The following is a 22,740-nucleotide window of genomic DNA, read 5'->3' as shown; positions in this document are numbered from 1 at the left end:
CAGATGTCACAGACTATGAGTCTGGACTTCTGTCTTGTCCAGCAAGAGAGTAAATGCAGAATTGAATATGAGAGAGGCTAATGTCTGAGAGGAGACAAGAGGCCTTAATAGGGGTTTCATCTCCATATTTATTGAGCGCTCAAGATCTTACACACGTGGTGAACGTGAAGAAAACAAGATCTTACACACGTGGTGAACGTGAAGAAAACAAGATCCTATACACGTGGTGAATGTGAAGAAAACAAGATCCTATACACGTGGTGAATGTGAAGAAAACTATCAGATAGTAATCATTAACTTGTTTGTGTAAGAAGCAAAGGGTCCGGGGGCGGGGGCAAGTGGAGTCTGTGATGAAGATACATTGGCACCAGATGGAAAGTAATTTCCTGCAGGTGATATAACAAATTGCTCATGATCCCATTACAGTATCTGGCTACCTAACTTCAGGCACTTTTGCCCCGTGGCGGCCCTAAGCTTTTTTCTAACCCATTTATGTAAGTAGAACCTATTTCCCCACGCTCAGAGGCATCTGAAACTCAATATATAGAAAACAGAGGCAATTTTCATTCTGGTTATGCCCTCAGTCCCGAAGCCCCTCTCTAATTCACTTTATGCACTCTGATCTTTCCAGTACCCCGCACCAACTGCTTCAGATGCAGTCCTGATAACTCTCCCTCTTGACTCATCACATCCAATGAATCACCACATTCTATATTTTCCTTCTACACATCTTTCAAATCTGTGGCTTCCTTCCCACACCTACCTCTGTTCTGGTTCAGACCCTGTGCATCTTTTGCCAAAACACTGAACAGCTCCCAGTTGGTCTCCCTGCCTCAGTCTCTCCTCTCTCAAATCACAGTTGTCCATTTATCTGCCATTCATCTATGTTACCCCCAAATGACATTTCTCATTGCATTCTGGATAAAATCTAGGCTCCTCAGCATAACACATTATCCCTTCAGGTCGTACCTGCCAACCTTTCCCGCTTCATCTCCTGCCACTTCTGCAGAAATGATACCAGCTTAATGACAGAATGCAAAGTGGCAGCCCCTAAGCTGACCACTTCTGGCCCCATAGGTGTTTTATTTAGGCGACAAGTGTTTGTTTGCTTGTTTGTTTTAATGTTTTTCATGACTTGCTGAAATTTGAAAAATGGAGCATTTCCCTTTCTGGCTTCTCTGGAAAAACTGGAAGAACGGGCCACTTTGGTCCCACATATGTCCGCCTGGCAAAGTAGTGGCTGCCCGCTCTGGAGAGGAATAGCAGCTGCAGTTTTCAACAGCTCCACCCCACGCTCTGATCTTCCTAGTTGCTTCTCTCCGTGTAGAAATCTCAGTTACAGCCCTAGATTTACAGTATAGGTGCATTGAATTGCTCGTTTTCTTCAACACAAAGCTTTCTCCTTTTACACCCGCGGAAGCTAACGCATCCCTCATGCTCAGTTCCCGTCACGTTGCTCCAGGAGCTTTTCTCTGAACCTAAGGTGGACTAAGCGTCCCTTTCTGTATTTCCATGTCGCACCGTACATCCTCTGTCAAATCCCATGCCATATTATAGTCAGATGAAATGTTTGTGTAATGCTTGAGATCCTCACAAGACTCACCTCACAAAGCGAGTGACTGGAAATCCTCAGTGCAGATTTCTTAAGCAATTCATTTTATTCATCCATCATTCCGTCAACAACTATGAAAAGAGTGGCGACATTTGACTCCTATCTTAAAAGATAAAAGTTTCACTCGTGAAATACCGCTGGCTCGATGTAGTGTTCATGAGAACTGCAACTCCCATCAGGACCTTCGCGATCCCGGTCCCGAAAGGAGGAAATACAACTTAGGAACTACCACTCCCGTGATGCTCCGCTTCGGCCGCCTGCGCAGAGCCCAGGGCCACGTTGCTTTCCCGGCGCTGGAGACACGCATCTCAGCCATGGCTTCCGCGGAGTCGCGGCGGATGGGGAATGGAGGCAGTGTCGGGGGCGCCTTCCAACCCTACTTAGACTCCTTGCGGCAGGAGCTGCAGCAGAGGGACCCGACGCTGCTGTCAATCGTGGTGGCGCTTCTCGCAGTGCTGCTGACGCTGGGTAAAGAGGTGGCCGGTGGTTTTGGCGGGTTCACGGCGGGCGGGGTCCCGGCTTGGACTCGGCTTGTGCAGACCGCCGACGCCGGGAGGCTAAGGCGTTTGAGGAGCATCTGTAGAGGGAGACTAACTTCTTACACCAACCTGCCCTGTTACCTGAAGCAGCGGGAGTAGTGCTGCGTTAAAGAGGATCTCCTGCGACCCTTGGACGTCTTCGTCCTTGGGTGCACTGGTTACTCTTTCTTCATCGGCCCCTGTTATGCCTGAGCGCGTGGTCCTTACCCCCACCCCCTCTTCCTTTTTTTGCTCTTACTACCAAGACTCTCGGGCTCTTTATTCCAAGTTTGTGTCCTGGGAACTGAGAATACATAGTAAGACAAGATTGCACTTGAGGAGTCCACAGTCGGGATGGGGGTGTAGACACAGGAAGGTTGGCGGTTGATAGTGGCCGGCACTCGGTGGAGTCCCTGGACGGTGTTAAATAGGTTACACGTTAGAAGCCTGGGGGCACAACATCCCACTTTATGGGAATCCAAGAACCGAGAAGTCTATTTACACAACTCAGGCCTTCCCACTGTTAACAACAAAAACGATTGTAATGGTGGTAAAAATACAATAAAAACTGAGATCCGGCTGAATGAGGTGTTCTGTGGTAGACTTCTGTTAACTTCCCTACCCCAACCGTATAGGCGTACTAGTGATACTACAAGGCATAACTTTGGTTGTTTTTCTCTGTTCCACAGTGTTCTGGAAGTTCATCCGGAGCAGAAGGAGCAGTCAAAGAGCTGTTCTTCTTGTTGGCCTGTGTGACTCTGGGAAAACATTGCTCTTTGTCAGAGTAAATGCTTTGATTTACCTCTCTCCTAAACTTGATAGAAGATTTTAGGCCATCCTAATATTCTTGTGAAAGGAAAGGAGGCTGATATTGATAACTGGGGAGTTAATTCTTGACTCACTTGAAAAGACTTGAAAAACTTGCTAAGACACTTGAAAAACTCATAAACTGAATTTTTTTTCACCATTTCTGTTTTCTTGCACTTGCCAGATACTGACATTTAGTCCTTATCCCATTTAAGGGTTTTATGTAACCCTTCTCTTGTGGTGGCCAAGGATGCCAGAAAAGCTGGAAAGATAAAAGACAGTGATGTCTGTAGGGTGTATAATTTGTTGTGTAACAAACTTTTCTGAGAACTTGTCAAGGAAGGTTTTTAAAAGATTGATTCTTTGACATATTGGATTACTTAGCCATCTTTTCACAAATATTTAATCTTTTTAGTATTTTAAACCGTTTTTTGTTACAGAGCATAGCAGAGGTTTTCTTCTTATTCTTCCTTTTGAGAGGATAAATTATTTCCTTTCTACTACAGAAATACAATTTGCAGTCATTTGTGATGATTAAAAATATTTATGGAATGTTGGTAAATTTGGCCACTAACCATTTGAAACTAGTTTCCCCACCCCCATCCTTTCATTGTGGAGAGGGGAATGAAGATGCAATTAATTAGATTTTTCTATAAGGAAAAAACAATATAGTCCTTTTCAGTTGTTGCAAGCAATACTCATTTATTTGACCTGACCCATTAGAGAGTTAGAACAAAATTATTTTCTTTATATTTGCTATTTATATATTTACTCTGATCTCCCTCATATTGTTGTTTGTTTTTTTAACAGTTGTTAACTGGCCTTTATAGAGACACTCAGACATCGATCACTGACAGCTCTGCTCTGTACAGAGTCAACAATACCAGGGTAAGGATTTCCTAGAATGTTGGAAGTCTGACAATTTTACTTTACTTTGGTCTGTCAGGAAAGGACATTTGTAGGATGAATTAGTCTGAGGGTGTAGGTACCATTCATATCTTATTTTTATGGATAAGTAGAGTCCATGTAACACATTCTGCTCTCAGTCATCCAAGCAGCAGATTTAATCATACCATCCCCTGCTTTGTACCTCATGCACACTGATGTTACATCACATTTTACTAGTTTTTGTTTCTTGTCTTCTTTCCAACTTTACCATGAGTTCTTAAGGGTGAGCATTAAGCCTTTTCATTTATATTTTGAATAGGTAATATATGTAATGGGACCAAATTTCAAAAGGTTAAAAAGAATATTCGGTTTGGGGCACCTGGGTGGCCCAGTCGGCTGAGCATCTGGCATCAGCTCAGGTCATAATCTCGCAGTTCCTGAGTTCAAGCCCTGCATTAATCTCTCTGCTGTCAGCATGGAACCCACTTTGGGTCTTCTGTCTCCCTCTCTCTCTGCCCGTCCCCCGCATGTTCTCTTGCTCTCCTTCTTTCTGTCTCTTTCTCTCTCTCTCTCTCTCTCTCTCTCATAAACAAAAAAAAGAATATTAGATGAAAAGTAATTTTGCCTTTCCCATCCCTACTAGGTCTTCTCTTTAGAGGTAATAACTTACCATTTTTCTGTGTACCCTTCAGATGGTCTATGTATATGCAGATATATCTGTGTACCCTTTAATTTTCTCTTAAAGATTTTATTTCTAAGCAGCCTTTTTTTTTTTTTTTTCCCATTTATTTATTTTTGAAAGAGAGAGAAACAGAGTGCGAGCAGGAGAGGGGCAGAGAGAGAGGGTGACACAGAATCCAAAGCAGGCTCCAGGTTCTTAGGTGTCAGCACACAGCCTGATGCAGGGCGCGAACCTGCAAACCACGAGATCATGAACTAAGCCGAAGGCGGACTCTTGACCGACTCAGAGACTCAGGCGCCCCTTTAAGCAATCTTTGTATCCAACCTGGGACTTGAACTCCGTGCCGTGATCAAGAGTTACACGCTCCATCAACTGAGCCAGCCAGGCACCTCAATTTTTTTTTCTTTTTTTTCTAACTATTTATTATTTTTGGGAGAGAGAGTGTGTGTGTGTGTGTGAGCGAGGGAAGGGTACAGGGAGAGAGACAGAGGATCTGAAGCAGGCTCTGTGCTGACAGCAGAGAGACTGATGCAGGGCTCAAACTCACAAACTATGAGATGATGACCTGAGTCAAAGTCGGATGCTTAACTGACTGAGCCACCTGGTGCCCCTTTTTTTCTTTTTAATAGTCTATTCTGCCCACTGTTTTTTGTTTTGTTTTGTTTGTTTTTTTTTTTTTTTTTTTTTTTTTTTTATTTTTTTTTCAACGTTTTTTATTTATTTTTGGGACAGAGAGAGACAGAGCATGAACGCGGGAGGGGCAGAGAGAGAGGGAGACACAGAATCGGAAACAGGCTCCAGGCTCCGAGCCATCAGCCCAGAGCCCGACGCGGGGCTCGAACTCACAGACCGCGAGATCGTGACCTGGCTGAAGTCGGACGCTTAACCGACTGCGCCACCCAGGCGCCCCTGTTTTTGTTTTTTTTTAAACAATATGATGTGGTTGGGTTGTTTTGTTTTTCTCCCTCATTTGTACACATAGTGCTGCCTAGTTGATTTGTGAGTATTTGGCTGTACCATTCAATTAAGTTCTAATTTAGTAAGAGCTCTATTAATGAACTGTTTGTTATAATCTTTATTTTACAATATTGCAATGGCTATCTTAGTATATATGAGTATATTTCAAAAATACCAGTAAGGAATCATGAGAAGGACTTTTTGTGTATCTGTGTAGCCCCAGAATGTGGAAAGTGACTGCCAAGTCGATTGTAATGCATAGGTATTTGGTGAGTGGAGGAAAGGTTAGGTGGCTGGTTGGAGGGGTAGATGTATAAATCGATGAATTAAAGTGGTTATCTTAGAGACCTTTTCTGCTTTTTTGGTGCCTCCAGAATTAAACATTGTAAACAAAGATAAACATTCTTTTAAATGTCTTACAGATATTTTTTGCATTTTTCAATAACAGCACTCTTTCTAGCCCAGTCATTTTTAAACTCCCAAGATTTTAGGTTTTGAAAGTTCAGGTTTGGGAGATCTTTAATTCTTGGGGCACTTGGGCCAGATTTTTTAAGTGGGATATCCCAGGGTATACTTTAAACTTGTGCTTTTCCAATAGAATAGCCATTGGCCATGTGTGACTATTGAGCACCTCAAATGTGACTAGTCCAAATTGAGGGGTGTTGTAAGTGTAAAGTATACACCAGATCTTGAACTTGGCATGAGAAAAAAAAAAGTAAAATGGCAACAATTTCTTGAGTTTTTTACTTGTTAAAAAGATATTTTATTTATTTATTTATTTATTTATTTATTTTTTAAATTTATTATTTTTTTTTAACGTTTATTTATTTTTGAGACAGAGAGAGACAGAGCATGAACGGGGGAGGGTCAGAGAGAAGGAGACACAGAATCTGAAACAGGCTCCAGGCTCTGAGCTGTCAGCACAGAGCCCGATGTGGGGCTCGAACTCACGGACCGTGAGATCATGACCTGAGTCAAAGTCGGCCGCTTAACCGACTGAGCCACCCAGGCGCCCCATTAAAAAGATATTTTAGATATATTGGGTTAAATAATATATTTATTAAATTAAATTTACTATATCTTTTTTTTTACTTTTTTAATACAGCTTTTGGAAAACTTTACATATGAGGCCTGCATATTTTTTATTTGAAAATGTAGAACATTCCTCCCTTGTTTTTCAATCCTTCTCTCCACATCCCCCCCCACTCCAGTATGTTTTAGATCTAGTCCCTCTCTCAGTGTATCATTAATATTCTTTCTGAATTGCTTATAGTGGTGTAGTGCTGATTATGAAATGTGGTAGTCGGTCCCAACCTGAGGTCCCTAGACTCTTAACAGAATTTTTTTTTTTTTTTTTAAGCTAGCACACATATTTTTACCCATAAAAGACTACACAAAGTGACAGGTCATAATCCAGCTGTAATCATGTCAGGTCTGTGCATGATACTGACTCCCTCCTGCTGAACAGTGGTTAAGGCTGGCTGTGGATAAGGTAGAACATCGGAGAAAGGTTCCATGGGCCTGATAAGTGTATCAGGATTATACCAGAGAGTCTATGAGCAAAGCCATATCCATATTGAACGTGAGCTCAAGAATGAAGACCTGGAATGAATAGTCCTTAAGTGGGTGCTTAATGAGTCGACTCAGGAGGGACACAACCCCCCCCTCCCGTTTCCGTGATTCACACAAAATATTGACATTTGGAACAAATAAATGGTGTGTCTTGTCAACAAATATTTAAAAATTAAATTACAGTGGGAATGTAAAGGAATGTTTTGTTGTTACAAAGATTGGGGATCCCTGTAATGGTAACATGGTGTGGTAAAGTGTAGGTCTCCTATTACTTTATTTACTTTGTTAGAATTTACTACTCTTTTCACATGTTTTTGTTTTTATTCATACTGGTATATTTCTCCAGCCTCAGATGGACCACACTTCCATGACTCCCTCACAGGGTCAGGTTTCTTAGGTGCCCTTGGAGCATTTATCAAAGTTGTAATTATACATTTATATATAATTTTGCATTGTGTTGATCTTTCTTTTTTTAGAGTTTATTTATTTTGAGAGTGCATGTGCTCGAGAATGCCTGAGCACTTGAGTTGGGGAGGGGCAGGGAGAGAGAGAATCTCAAGCAGGCTCCAAGCTGTTAGCACAGAGCCCAACGTGGGGCTCAGTCTCCCGAACCAAGAGATCATGACCTCAGCTGAAATTAAGAGTCAGACCCTTAACAGACTGATCCACCCAGGCACCCCGTGTTGATCTTTTATTATATATTATATTATAAACCCTGTTGGAACAGGGATCATGTCTGTTTTTGCTCCCTGTTAAATCCCTGGAGCCTCTACTAATGATTTATAAACAGAAGATGCTTTGTGAACTTTTGTTTGATTCATTAATTATGGTGAACCTTTTTTTGTTCATTAATGAATTGGACACTGTTCTGGTACTTGAAATCTGATATGAAAAGTTTATGTTATGAATGTGAATCAGGACCACAATATTCATTTAATGTTATTGCTGTCATCCTTAGGGTGCTAGCCTGACCTTGATTGATCTCCCTGGCCATGAGAGCTTGAGACTTCAATTCTTAGAGCGTTTTAAGGCTTCAGCCAGGTAAGTAGGATTTAGAGTGAACTTGCCTGAATCTGTATATCAAGGTCACCCATATTTGCTCTGGTGGTATTCAGGAGGCAGCCTGGTGCCCTGCCAAGGAAAGCATAGACCCTGGGGTCAACCATGTCTGGTTTGCAAGCCCACCTTTACTGGTTTTTATGAGGATTGTATGAGATAATGTTTGAAAGTGTTTCTCAAGAGTGTTCAGAAAGCGTTAACACTTACCATGTTAATAAAATTTTCATTTCCTTTGAGGACAAATTGTAATTACATGTAGAGCTATTAAAATCTGAAAAAGGAATTTTAAAGCTAGGTGAAATCCTAGAAGTTATTTAAATCCAATATTATATATTTCTGTTCTTAAATTACCCAAATTTAATGTCTCAAAAGTACAGAACAATATTTTCTTATTTCTTTTAGTATTGTCCTAGTGTTACTCTTATTTCCTGAAATTCTTGTGCTGCAGTTTATTCTTGTTTTGTCTCTCACACTGGTGAAAACTTACGAGGGAAATAATATACCACATTTCATTGATTTTAAGACATTTTATTATCTATGAAATTAGAATGAATGCTTTTTATGGTTGTTTGTGTCATAGTTTAATTGGCAGTATTTTTCTCTTTCTTAGTTGTACCTGAAATAAGAATGTGTCTTTTAATTGAGGAATCTTAGGTTTGATGGAATGTGGTAGTTATTTCTTTCATTATTTATGAAGATGTCTTGACTTTTATTTTGTTGTTTCTTCCTTGCCCACAAGATGGTGATGATGAGCAGTCTATCATGGATGAGACTGTTGTGTGAATTTTTTAAAAAATAAACTTTTTTAGAGCAGTTTTTGGTTCAGAGCAAAATTGAGCAACAGATCTAGAGATTTCCCATATTACATCCCCCTGCCCTTGAGCCAGCATATGCATAGCCTTCCCTGTTATAAGCACCCTCCACCAGAATGTTCATTTGTTACAATTGATGAAGCTACACTGACACATCGTAATCATTCTGAGTCTGTGTGTTTTTTTTGTTTGTTTATTTTTGTGAGAGACAGGGAGAGAGTGAGTGAGTGAATGAGCGAGCGAGCGAGAGAGGGGCAGGGAGAGAAGGAGACACAGAATCTGAAGCAGGCTTCAGGCTCTGAGCTGTCAGCACAGAGCCTGATTCTGGACTCGAACCTACGGATTGTGAGATCATGACCTGAGCTAAAGTCAGACATTTAACCAACTGAGCCACCCAGGTGCCCCTGAGTCTGTGTTTTGCATTAGGATTCACTCTTGGTGTACATTCTACAGATTTGAACAAATGTATAATGACGTGTATTCACCATTGACAGTATCATACAGACTATTTTCACCATCCTAAAAATCCTCCGTGTTATGCTAATTCATCCCTGTCTGTCCACTAATCCCTGAAAACTACTCATCTTTTTTATAGTTCCCATAGCTTTGCCTTTTCTAGAGTGTCATATAATTGGAATCATACAGTATGTAGACTTTCAGGGCGGCTTCTTTTACTTACTAATATATATTCATATTGCTTCCATATTTTTTCATTGTGTGATAGTTCATTTCTTTTTTTTTTTTTTTAATTTTTTTTTTCAACGTTTATTGATTTTTGGGACAGAGAGAGACAGAGCATGAACGGGGGAGGGACAGAGAGAGAGGGAGACACAGAATCGGAAACAGGCTTCAGGCTCTGAGCCATCAGCCCAGAGCCTGACGCGGGGCTCGAACTCACGGACCGTGAGATCGTGACCTGGCTGAAGTCGGACGCTTAACCGACTGCGCCACCCAGGCGCCCCTCTTATTAATGCTGAATAGTATGTCTTTGTCTGGATGTAAACAGTTTATCCTTTCACCTGCCTAACGACTTCTTGGCTGGTATAAAAATCGCGTGTAGGTTTTTGTATGGACATTAGTTTTTGGGTGAATATCAAGGAGTGCAATTGAAGAATTATATGGTAAGAGTATGTTTAGCTTTGCGAGAAATTGCCAAACTGTCTTCCAAAGTGGCTGCACCATTTTGCATTCTCACCAGCGATAAACAAGAGTTCCTGTTGCTCTTCATCCTGACCAGCCTTTAGTGTTGTCAGTGTTATAGATTTTAGCTGTTCTAATACATAGGTAGTAATACCTAACTGCTTTAATTTGCATTTCCATGAAGACGTTGATATGATGGGGAACATCTTTTCATGTACTTATTTGCTCTCTATAAATCTTGTTTGGGGAGGTGTCTATAAAAGTTCCTTGACCTATTTTTAAATGGAGTTATATGAGTTTTTTATATATTTTGGATAACAGTCCTTTATCAGATCTTTTGCAAATACTTCCTACCAGTCTGTGGCTCATTCTTCTGATGCTGACGTTTGTAGAGCAGAAATTTGTATCTTTCAATAAAAGATCAGTTTATTGATCTTTGTTCATGGATTGTGCCTTTAGGGTTGTATCTAGAAAATCCAGACCCAAGATACCTTGATTTTCTCCCGTGTTCTCTCTGAGGAGTTTTGTGCTTTTGTGGTTTACATTTAGGTATGTGATCCATTTTGAGCTAATTTTTCTGAAAAGTATACAGCCTATATTTATTCATTGTATGTATTCATATTTTTGCATGTGGGTATTTAGCTGTTCCAGCATCATTTGTTGAAAAGATTATCTTTGTTTTGTTGTACAGATCTTACTTGACTTACAATAGGATTATATTCTGATAAACCCATAGTAAATTGAAAATTGAAAATGCATCTAATACATCTACCGAATATCATAGCTTAGCCTAGCCTGCCTTAAATGTGTTCAGAACACCTAGATTAGCCTACAGTTCATCAAAATCATCTAACACAAAGCCTATAATAAAAGTGTTGAAAATCTTAATGTAACTTGTTGAAATCTGTAGTAAAAGTGAAAAACAGACTGGTTCTGTGTATTGATTATTTACCTTTGCAGTCGAGTGCCTGACTGGGAGCTGTGGCTCGTTGCTGCTGCCCAGTATCACAAGAGATTGTTCTGCATATTGCCAGCCCAGGAAAAGATTAAAATTCAAAATTTGAAGTCTGGTTTTTACTGAATGCGTATTGTTTTCACACCTTTGTAAAGTGAAAAAAAAATTGTAAGTTGAACCATTGTAAGTCAGGGACCATCTGTATTGCCCTTGACCAGATTAATGGACTTTGTTCTTTTGATCTCTGTTTTCATCAGGACCTGCTGTCTTGGTTAACTAAAGCTTTATAGTAAGTTGGGCAGAGTCAGTCCTCCAGCTTTGTTCTTCATTATTATGTTGGCTATTCTGGGTCTTCTGCTTCTCCATATAAACTGTAGAATGTGTCAGTATCCATGGAATAAGTTGCTGAGGTTTTGATTGGATTTAATTGTATCTATAGATTGAGTTGGGAAGAAGAGACATTTTGAAACTGTTTAGTCTTTGTATCCATGATTGTGGAATGTCTCTGTTTATCTAGTTACACTTTGATTCTGTTGATCAGTTTTGTAGTTTTCCTGATACAGATCTTGACATATTTTATTAGACTTATACCAAAGGTTCATTTGGGGGGGGGGGGGATGATAATGGTATTGTGTTTTTAATATTTTGTTGTTGTTGTGATTGTTGTTTTTTACTGCTTTAGGATATGAAAGCCTCTCTCTAGAAAGGATTCATATTTCCTCCTGTTGGGAGCCCTAGGGGTTCATGGAGTCTGCCCATTTTTTTTTTTTCTCAATTAGCCTCTTTATTTTAAAGAAAGGCGGGGGGGGGGCGCATTTCTGCCTCCATTGTATGGTTCTTGCCCCATTTGTTTCTTGACATTTTGCTTCTCATATACTGTTACTCATATGAAAGAAGCTAATATTTGATAAGTATTAACTTTCTAGAAGATAATTTTTTATAGTTATTTTTAAATTTATATCCACATTAGTTAGCATATAGTGCAACAATGATTTCAGGAGTAGCTTCCTTAATGCCCCTTACCCATTTAGCCCATCCCCCTTCCACAACCCCTCCAGCAACCCTCTGTTTGTTCTCTGTATTTAAGAGTCTCTTATGTTTTGTCCCCCTCCCTGTTTTATGTTATTTGTGCTTCCCTTCCCTTAAATTCATCTGTTTTGTATCTTAAATTCCTCATGAGTGAAGTCATATATTTGTCTTTCTCTAATTTCACTTAGCATAATACTCTCTAGTTCCAAGCACTTTGTTGCAAGTGGCAAGATTTCATTCTTGATTGCTGAGTAATATTCCATCCTATATATATATATGTGTGTATATATATATATATATATACACACACACACATGTATATACATATATATATACACACACACACGTATATACATATACATATATATATATATATATATATATATATGTATATATATGTATATATATCGCATCTTCTTTATCCATTCCTCAATGGACATTTGGGCTTTTTCCATACTTTGGCTATTGTTGATATTGCTGCTGTAAACATTGGGGTACATGTGCCCCTTCGAAACAGCACACCTGTATCCTTTGGATAAATACCTAGTAGTGCAATTGTTGGGTTGTAGAGTAGTTCTATTTTTAATTTTTTAAGGAACCTCCATACTGTTTTCCAGAGTGGCTGCACCAGTTTGCATTCCCACCAGCAGTGCAAAAGAGATCCTCTTTCTCCACATTCTTGCCAACATTTGTCATTGCCTGGGTTGTTAATGTTAGCCATTCTGACAGGTGTGAGGTGGTATCTCATTGTGGTTTGGATTTGTATTTCCCTGATGATGAATGATGTTGAGCATTTTTTCATGTGTTTGTTGGCCATCTGGATGTCTTCCTTGGAGAAGTGTCTATTCATGTCTTTTGCCCATTTCTTCACTGGATTATTTGTTTTTTGGGTCTTGAGTTTGATAAGTTCTTTATAGATTTTGGATACTAACCCTTTATCTGATACATTGTTTGCAAATATCTTCTCCCATTCTGTCGGTTGCCTTTTAGTTTTGCTGATTGTTTCCTTCGCTGTGCAGAAGTTTTTTATTTTGATGAGGTCCCAATAGTTCATTTTTGCTTTTGATTCCCTAGCCTCTGGGAGGTGTTGAGTAGGAAGTTGCTGCGGCTGAGGTCAGAGAGGTTTTTGCCTGCTTTCTCCTCTAGGATTTTGATGGCTTCCTATCTTATGTTTAGGTCTTTCATCCATTTTGAGTTTATTTTTGTGTCTGGTGTAAGAAAGTGGTCCAGGTTGATTTTTCTGCATGTCGCTGTCCAGTTTTCCCAGCACCATTTGCTGAAGAGACTGTCTTTATTCCATTGGATATTCTTTCTTGCTTTGTCAAAGATGAGTTGGCCATACACTTGTGGGTCCATTTCTGGGTTGTCCTGTTCTGTTGATCTGAGTGTCTCTTATTGTGCCAGTAGTGTACTGTCTTGATTACAGCTTTGTAATACAGCTTGATGTCCTGGATTGTGATGCCTCCAGCTTCGGGGGTTTTTTTGTTTTGTTTTGTTTTTTGTTTTTATTTTAACGTTTATTTATTTTTGAGACAGAGAGACAGAGCGTGAGCAGGGGAGGGGCAGAGAGAGAGGGAGATACAGAATCTGAAACAGGCTCCAGGCTCTGAGCTGCCAGCACAGAGCCCGACGCAGGGCTCGAACTCAACGAGCTGCAAGATCATGACCTGAGCCAAAGTCGGACTCTCAACCGACTAAGCCACCCAGGCGCCCCAAGCTTCGGTTTTCTTTTTCAAGATTGCTTTGGCTATTCAGGGTCTTTTCTGGTTCTGTACAGATTTTAGGATTCTTTGTTGTAGCTCTGAAGAATGCTGGTGTTATTTTGATAGGGATTGCATTGAATTGCATTGTAGATTGCTTTGGGTAGTGTTGACATTTTAACAATATTCTTCCTATCTGGGAGCATGGAATATTTTTCCTTTTTTGTGTGTGTCTTCTTCAATTTCTTTCACAAGCCTTCTATAGTTTTCAGTGTATAGATTTTTCACCTCTTTGGTTAAATTTATCCTGAGGCATTTTATGGTTTTTGGTGCATTTGTAAATGGGATCGATTCCTTGATTTCTCTTTCTGTTGTTTCATTATTGGTGTATAGGAATGCAACCAATTTCTCTGCATTGATTTTATATCCTGTGACTTTGCTCAATTCATGGGTCAGTTCTAGCAGTTTTTTGGTAGAATCTTTGGGTTTTCCATAAGAATATCACGTCATCTGCGAAGAGTGATGGTTAGTGATGGTTAGCGAAGAGTGATGGTCCTCCTGACCAATTTGGATGCCTTTTATTTCTTTGTGTTGTCTGATTGCTGAGGCTAAGACTTCCAATACTGTGTTGAATAACAGTGGCGAGAATGGACATCTCTGTTATGTTCCTGACCTTAGGGGGAAAGCTCTCAGTTTTTCCCCCCATTGAGGATGATATTAGTGTTGGGTTGTTCATATATGGCTTTTATGATCTTGAGGTATGATCCTTCTATCCCTACTTTCTTGAGGGTTTTTATCAAGAAAGGATGCTGTATTTTGTCAAATGCTTTCTCTGCATCTATTGAGAGGATCATATGCTTCTCATTTCTTTTATTGATGTGATGTATCACATTGATTGTTTTGCAGATATTGAACCAGCCCTGATGCCCAGGTGTAAATTCCACTTGGGGTCGTGGTGAATTATTCTTTTCATGTATTGTTGGATCCAGTTTGCTAGTATCTTGTTGAGGATTTTTGCATCCATGTTCATTAGGGAAATTGGTCTGTAGCTCTCCTTTTTAGTGGGGTCTTTGGTTTTGGAATCAAAGTAATGCTGGCTTCATAGAAAGAGTTTGGAAGTTTTCTTTCCATTTCTATTTTTTGGAACAGCTTCAACAGAATAGGTGTTAACTCTCCTTTAAATGTTTGGTAGAGGGGTGCCTGGGAGGCTCAGTTGGTTGAGCGACCAACTGTGGCTCAGGTCATGATCTCACAGTTTGTGAGTTCGAGCCCCACATCGGGCTCTGTGCTGACAGCTCAGAGCCTGCTTCTGATTCTGTGTCTCCTCTCTCTGCCCCTTCCCCACTCATGCTCTGTCTCTCTCTGTCTCAGAAATAAATAAACATTAAAAAAAAAAAAATGTTTGGTAGAATTCCTCTGGAAAGCCATCTGGCCCTGGACTCTTGTTTTTTGGGAGATTTTTTATTACTAATTCTATTTCTTTACTGGTTATGGGTCTGTTTAAATTTTCTATTTCTGACTGTTTCAGTTTTGGTAGTTTATATATTTCTAGGAATTTGTCCGTTTCTTCCAGATTGCCCATTTTATTGGTGTATAATTGCTTGTAATATTCTCTTGTTTGTATTTCTGCTGTGTTGGTTGTGATCTCTCCTCTTTCACTCTTGCTTTTATTTATTTGGGTCCTTTCCTTTTTCTTTTTGATGAAACTGGCTAGGGTTTATCAATATTGTTAATTCTTTCAAAGAACCAGCTTCTGGTTTCCTTGATCTGTTTTGTTTTGTTTTGTTTTGTTTTTTGTTTCCATGGCATTGATTTCTGCTCTAATCCTTATTATTTCCTGTCATCTGCTGGTTTTGGGTTTTATTTGCCGTGCTTTTTCCAGCTCTTCAAGGTGTAAGGTTAGGTTGTGTATCTGAGACCTTTCTTCCTTCTTTAGGAAGGCCTGGATTGCTATATACTCCCCTCTTATGACTGCCTTTGCTGCATCCCAGAGGTTTTGGGCTGTGGTGTTATCATTTTCATTGGCTTCCATGTACTTTTTAATTTCCTCTTTAACTTCTTGGTTAGCCCATTCATTCTTTAGTAAGATAGTCTTTAGTCTCCAAGTTTTGTTATCTTTCCACATTTTTTCTTGTGGTTGATTTTGAGTTTCACAGCGTTGTGGTCTGAAATATGCATAGTATGATCTCAATCTTTTTGTACTTGTTGAGGGCTGATTTGTGACCCCATATGCGATCTATTCTGGAGAATGTTCCATGTGCATTGGAGAAGAATGTGTATTCCGCTGCTTTAGGATGAAATGTTCTGAATATATCTGTTAAGTCCATCTGGTCCAATGTGTCATTCAAAGCCATTGTTTCCTTGTTGATTTTCTGTTTAGTTGATCTGACCATTGTTGTAAATGGGGTGTTGAAGTCCCCTACTATTATGGTATTATTATCAATGAGTTTCTTTATGTTTGTGATTAGTTGATTTATATATTTAGGTGTTTCATGTTTGGAACATAAATGTTTACAATTGTTACATCTTCTTGGTGAATAGACCCCTTAATTATGATATAAAGCCCTTCTTCATCTCTTGTTACAGTCTTTATTTTAAAGTCTAGTTTGTTTGATGTAAGTATTGCTAGTCCAGCTTTCTTTTGGTGACCATTAGCATGATAGATGGTTCTTCAGCCCCTTACTTTCAATCTGAAGGTGTCTTTAGGTCTAAAGTGGGTCTCTTATAAACAGCATATAGATGGATCTTGTTTTCTTATCTACTCTGTCTTTTGATTGGAGCATTTAGACAATTGACATTTAGAGTGAGTACTGAAAGGTATGAATTTATTGCCATTATGTTGCCTGTAGAGTTGGAGTTTCTGGTGTGTTTTCTGGCCCTTTCTAGTCTTTGTTGCTTTGGGTCTATTTTTTTCCCCTCTTTTCTCCCTTCAGAAAGTACCCCTTAAAATTTCTTGCAGGGCTGGTTTAGTGGTCATGAACTCCTTTCTTTAATTTTTGTTTGGGAAACTTTTTATCTCTCCTTCTATTTTGAGTGACAGCTTTGCTGGATAAAGAATTCTTGCCTGCCTATTTTTCCAGTTCAGTACATAGAATATATCCTGCCACTCCTTCTAGTCTGCCAAGTTTCTGTGGATAGGTCTGCTGCGAACCTGATCTGTCTTCCCTTGTAGGTTAAGGACTTTTTTTCCCTTGCTGCTTTCATGATTCTCTCCTTGCCTGAGTATTTCGTGAATTTGACTATGATATGCCTTGTTGATGGTCTGTTTTTGTTGAATCTAATGGGAGTCCTCTGTGCTTCCTGGATTTTGATGTCTGTGTCTTTCCCCAGGTTAGGAAAGTTTTCTATGATTTGCTCACATAACCCTTCTACCCCTTTTTCTCTCACTTCATCTTCTGGGACTCATATGATTCTGATGTTCCTTTTAAATGAGTCACTGATTTCTGTAATTCTTCAATCATGCTCTTTTGACTTAGCCTTCCTCTTTTTTTCTGCTTCACTCTTTTCCATAGGTTTGTCCTCTGTGTTGTCGATTCACTGCTCTGGTTCATCCATCCTTGCCACCATGGCAACCATTCGAGATTGCAGCTCAGTTATAGCATTTTTTATTTCATCCTGACTGGTTTTGCTTCTTTTATCTCCACAGAAAGGGATTCTAATCTATTTTTGACCCCAGCCAGTATTCTTATGATCATGATTCTGCATTCTAGTTCAGACATCTTGCTTGTATCTGTGTTGATTAAGTCCCTGGCTGTCATTTCTTACTGTTCTTTCTTTTGGGGTGAATTCCTTCGTTTGTGTCATTTTGAAGGAAGAAAAGGAATTAATAAAAATTAAAAAATATAAAAATTAAAGACAACACAAAAATATCAAAGGATACTAGATGCTATATCTGTTTTGGTCTGGTTGTTGAAAGGAGCTTGGTATATTAGAGAAAAAAGACAAAGATTAAAAAGAAAACATTTGAAAAAATGAACACAATAAAATAGAATACAATAAAATGATGGAAGGAAAATAGAATTTTAAAAATTTACCAAAAATTCAAAACTATAGTAAACAAAAGAAAAAATCTTTTCAATAAAAACATAAAATATTTTCTCTTTCTGTATTTAAGAATAACAAAAAAAGAAAAAAAATTGAATAGATGGATCAGTGAAGAAAATACAATTGAAATTACATTGGTTTCCCCTAGAAGTCAAACTAGGAAGCACTTTATAGTCTGTAAACTAAGCATGCAGAGACTTGTGGTGGTCCTCCTGAGGGCAGTTGGCCCAGTTGGACGGGGCCTAGTGTAACAACTCCATTCTCCACTAGGTGGTGCTGCTTAGCTTACTGGGGTAGATTGTTGTGGCACATGTAGGCATGTATGTGCCTGCGTGGGAGGAGTGAAAATGGCATCATCCACCTACTCAGTCTGTAGTATCAGAACTCTGTTCTCTCCCCGACCATCAGTTAAGCCTCCCTCCTTTGTCTCTGGCTCCTGTGCACTCCCCGTGTTTACACTGTCTGTGACCAAGCTGTCAGGCTTCTAGGCGGCACCTTCCTCCTGAGCTTTATCTAAGGTGGGCTGTGTTTCCCAATCCCTCACTTTTGAGGGACTGCAGCTTTGACCCGTTCTGTCTGGGGAGGGTCTCATTGAGCAATGGCCAGGTGCCTGCCCACCCCCAGGAACTTTCGGGAGACGGTGCTGCTGCCGGATGCCCAGAGACTGTGGCTGGGTGCCACCCCGCCCCAGAAGAAGTTCGTGTGATCATGTAGCAGCAGAGTTTCAGGGATTATGGTAAATCACAACACACGTTTGGCACCAGATTTTCCCCTTTATGCCCTTGTCCCAACACCAATGAATGTGGTTGTTCTCTGGGGTCTGCTGGGACCTTTGCCTGTGGGGAGGCCACACAGCCTCTACCAAATGTCCTCCCAGGAGGGGAACTGCCTCTCCACATGTGGCCCGAGGATCCCTCGGACCTCACTCTCTGCTCCTGGGGATTCACTCTTCCCACCGGAGCACTGCCAGGTATTGAGCTGCAGAGTTTCAGACTCTGTGCTCCCCCGTCTTAATGGAATTTAACCCCCCTCTTTTCTCCTTTCTCCCTTCTTTGTTCAGTCCCTCACAGACTCTTCCTTTTCTCCCCAACTGCTTTTGTGGGGTGGGGGGGTGCTTTCCCATAGTCTCCCCCGTCCCTGTCCTCTCTCCACAAGCAAAAACAGCTCCCTGCCTTCTGTGGCTTCTCTCTCCTCCAGTTCACCTCTCTGTGCTGTGTACCTGCTGAGTTCTGTGGTTCAGGTTGTGCAGATTGTTGTGTTAATCTTCAAATCAGTTTTCTAGGTGTGCAAGATGGTTTAGTGTTGATCTGGCTACATTTCAGGGACAAGACACACACAAAAAACTTTCATGTTGTTCTGCCATCTTGGCCCCACCTTCTGGGGGCCTCCCTCTTTCTGCTTGAGAATCTTACACCATGACAGAATGTAAATTCATACCCCTGCTGTGTGAGGCTCAAGATACCTGATACTTCAATTCCTCCTGGATTATTTTCCCACATCAGACTCCACTAGACTGCTTTTGAGTTCTAGGCTTTGTGCTAGGTGTTCACTTCCAGCTCCCCAACTGCATTCTGGCCATTGCTCTTTTCCAGCTACACCTGAGTATTCAAACCCTGGTCCCTACAGTCTATTATCTGTTATTTTTCCTGAACTGCTTTGCTTAAGCTTTGATACCTCTTTATTTCTAGCACGTGAGAATTCTCACTGTTGCTGCCTTAGGTTGGGCCCTACTTGGGTAATATAAGATTACCCTCTTATATGTATCTGTCTTCCATTAAGCACCAATATTCTTTGTAATGGAAGAGCATAAATTTTGTAGCTCAGTGTGTCTTTCCCCTTTGCTACCTGGTTTCCTCCCTCCCCTTTCCTACCTTCAGTTCTCTAGGCCATGCTGTTCCACTCCTTTGTGCTCTGCATGCACTACTTTGCAGACTATCTGTGTCCCAGTTTTGTGTCTGGCTAAAATTCAGCTCTGCTATTAACGTCTTCATATACATACATATGTATATGTATAGGTATATATGTATGTATATATATATGCACATATGTGTGTATACATAAGTGTGTATATGTGTATATATGTACGTATACATGCATATGTATTATATTAACGTATGTATGTTAGAGCATGCGCACGCACAGGGGAGATCGGTGTGGGGGAGTAGGAATCCTAAGCAGGCTCCAGTGTGTTAACCAACATTGGGCTCAGTCTCACAAATTGTGAGATCATGACCTGAGCCAAGACTGAGTCTGATGCTTAACTGACTGGGCCACCCAGGCACTGATCTTTTTAGATCAGTCATTGATACATAGTAACACTTGGTAGTCCTTTGTTTTGTTTTTGGGTTTTTTTTTTGCATTTTTATACAACTCGATAAAAAATAGTATTTCAAGCTGTACAGTCACCAGAAGTACACAGTTATCAAAAAAGCACACACTTCACTTGGCGTCTCCTCAGCAGTCCTTTGTTAAGTATTTGTGTGGTGTGATTACATGTGTGCATATCTGCATGTGAGTCTGTTGTGTGTTATTCATTAGCATTGAACTGGCTGAGGTTAAGGACATGATTTTTCAACACACTGCTGCACTGTTGCATGTTCTCATGCTGCTTTTTCTTTCTCCCCCTCCAGGGCTGTTGTGTTTGTTGTGGATAGTGCAGCCTTCCAACGAGAGGTGAAAGATGTGGCAGAGTTTCTCTATCAAGTTCTCATTGACAGTATGAGTTTGAAGAACACACCGTCATTCTTAATCGCCTGCAATAAGCAAGGTGCCATCATGTTTTCCAGCAATCATAATTGAGATTTTTGTGGGATTGCTACTAAGAATTAATACATTTATCTATGATTGTTATTATTGAGAAAGAGCTAATTATTAATGGACTACGAAGAATTTTAAATCTTAAAATTGTTTATACATCTGCATTTTCATTAGTTTTACCATACAAAGGAGTGACTATGATCAGTTTTTCTTTGATACAGTGTTTTGCATTTTTTAAAATTATAAATCATTTTACTTTATTTACCAAGCTGTTTTGTCAGATTGACAGTATGTCATCTCACACACAGTTGTGGAGGGCCAGAGGGGGAGTCTCTCCTTTCAAACAAATTTACCTTCCAGCACATTTCATCAAGGGGAGTTTGCAGAAGTTGTTTTTCTTTAACCTCATAGCCATTAAAAACTTTTCATCATACCAAGTGAAACTAGGCTTCAGTTTCATTACCTCTAAAATAAGATAAACTAGTTGATTTTATGGTCCTCTTTCAGATTAAAATTCTGATTCTATGAAGAGCCCATTGCATTTCTCAGAAGTGATCAGGTAGTAATAACCTTAATGATGTCTAATCAGGAATCGGTCTTAGAATCATTACCTGACCTCTCTGTTTTTTCTCTTCAGTATAAAGAGAGTAAGTAATATTTATTTGGGTTCTGCTATGTGCAAACCAGTGTTTATCTCTTACCAAGGTGCACTTGAGTAACATACCATCTTAGTATCAGCTGGAAATCTGCTTAGTTTACTTTTATATGACAGGGTTTTTCTGTTAGAGTGAAGGCTCTTGTTACAATAAAAAAACTGGTAGGTGTTCTTTCTGTTACACTGGCTGGACTTCTGTACATATTAATTTAAAAGGTCTGTAAGATGTAGAAAACTTTCAGGAAAGAACTAGTCAATTTTAGGGTCACAAGCTTAATACATTTGTAAGCATTTTTGTAGGAAAACCCATGCATGCAAATATAAAGCTTATTACTTTGATAGTGGAGCTACTAATGGTAAAAAGCTCTTTTAAAAAACTAAAGGGAAAAGAAACTTACTGGTTTAAATAGGAATTTTCCATATGTGCAAGAAGTTTTGGGAAGAGACCCTTTCTGGTTTAAACTATAACAGTGTCTTTATTTCTGTACAGACATTACAATGGCAAAATCTGCAAAATTAATTCAGCAGCAGCTTGAGAAAGAACTGTAAGTATGAATAAGTCATATTGGTTAATGTAGATCTTAACTCTTAGGAAATACAGATATATTGCTTAAAGTCTGGTTGTATATGATTATCATAGTCTGATAAATAGTGTGAAATATATTTGTTAAATAATTGACAAAATTAATGGAATTTTAAAAAGTATCAATGGGATGTTCATGGATACTTCAAAAATTCATGGATAGGGGCACCTGGGTGGCTCAGTCGGTTAAGCGGCCGACTTCGGCTCAGGTCATGATCTCGCGGTCCGTGAGTTCAAGCCCCGCGTCGGGCTCTGTGCTGACAGCTCAGAGCCTGGAGCCTGTTTCAGATTCTGTGTCTCCCTCTCTCTCACCCTCCCCCGTTCATGCTCTGTCTCTGTCTCAAAAATAGATAAGCGTTAAAAAAAAAATTAAAAAAAAAATTCATGGATAGAAGATCTCAGCTTTTTTGAGGCTATAAATTCAGTGTATTTTCCCACTGTTTCTAGTTCATTTATAGTAGTTAGGAAAGGTTTTAGAAACTACAGACTTTGAAAGCCATGGAAATTTTTGTTGTTGGAGTAAGAAAGGAGCACTTTGGAAGAATTTAAATATCTATGATACTGTATTTTATAGCTTATTTTATTTTCAAGCTACATGACATTATTTAGCTTGAATTTAATGTTTAAACATTTGTAAATTGAGCTGTAACCTTTTGAATTTTAAGGAATCTAACATATCTGTACTCTGCCACTTTGTAAGAGCTAGCTTACCTAGGAGATAACATCAACCTTATAATGAAGCAAGTTTGTTTTCTTACTGCTGTGTATAAGGACTTTTTTTTTCAAATGTTTATTTTTTTATTTTGAGAGAGAGCTGTGGAGGGGCAGAGAGAGAATCCCAAGCAGGCTTCACACTATCAGTGCAGGGCCCAGCGCAGGGCTTGATTCCCATGGTTCGTGAGGACATGACCTGAGCTGAGATTAAGAGTTGGACACCCGGACGCCTGGGTGGCTCAGTCGGTTGGGCGTC

General features: G+C 39.8%; 1 protein-coding gene across 2 annotated transcripts; it reads left to right on the top strand.

Annotated features, from left to right (window-relative positions):
* The first annotated feature begins 1,838 nt into the window (after positions 1-1,838).
* Positions 1,839-21,744, top strand: SRPRB (SRP receptor subunit beta). Of its 2 annotated transcripts, none has more exons than XM_049629802.1 (6): positions 1,839-2,080; positions 2,820-2,914; positions 3,748-3,825; positions 7,995-8,077; positions 20,406-20,542; positions 21,040-21,670. In XM_049629802.1, the coding sequence occupies exons 1-6, from the start codon at positions 1,852-1,854 to the stop codon at positions 21,042-21,044; spliced, it is 627 nt and encodes a 208-aa protein (XP_049485759.1). In that variant the 5' UTR covers positions 1,839-1,851; the 3' UTR covers positions 21,045-21,670. The 2 variants fall into 2 exon arrangements, with proteins under 2 accessions (XP_049485759.1, XP_049485757.1); XM_049629800.1 differs by lacking the exon at positions 21,040-21,670 and adding an exon at positions 21,678-21,744 and having other exon boundaries at positions 1,845-2,080.
* Positions 21,745-22,740: the final 996 nt, after the last annotated feature.

This window comes from Panthera uncia, chromosome C2, assembly GCF_023721935.1.
Source record: "Panthera uncia isolate 11264 chromosome C2, Puncia_PCG_1.0, whole genome shotgun sequence".
Taxonomy (NCBI): domain Eukaryota; kingdom Metazoa; phylum Chordata; class Mammalia; order Carnivora; family Felidae; genus Panthera; species Panthera uncia.
This window is presented reverse-complemented; position numbering and strand designations above follow the sequence as displayed.

Coding starts and splice junctions, on each gene's coding strand:
- SRPRB (XM_049629800.1), top strand. CDS start 1,852: ATGCTCCGCTTCGGCCGCCTGCGCAGAGCCCAGGGCCACGTTGCTTTC. Junction 3,826..7,994: donor ACAGAGTCAACAATACCAGG/GTAAGGATTTCC, acceptor TGTCATCCTTAG/GGTGCTAGCCTGACCTTGAT. Junction 8,078..20,405: donor CGTTTTAAGGCTTCAGCCAG/GTAAGTAGGATT, acceptor CTCCCCCTCCAG/GGCTGTTGTGTTTGTTGTGG.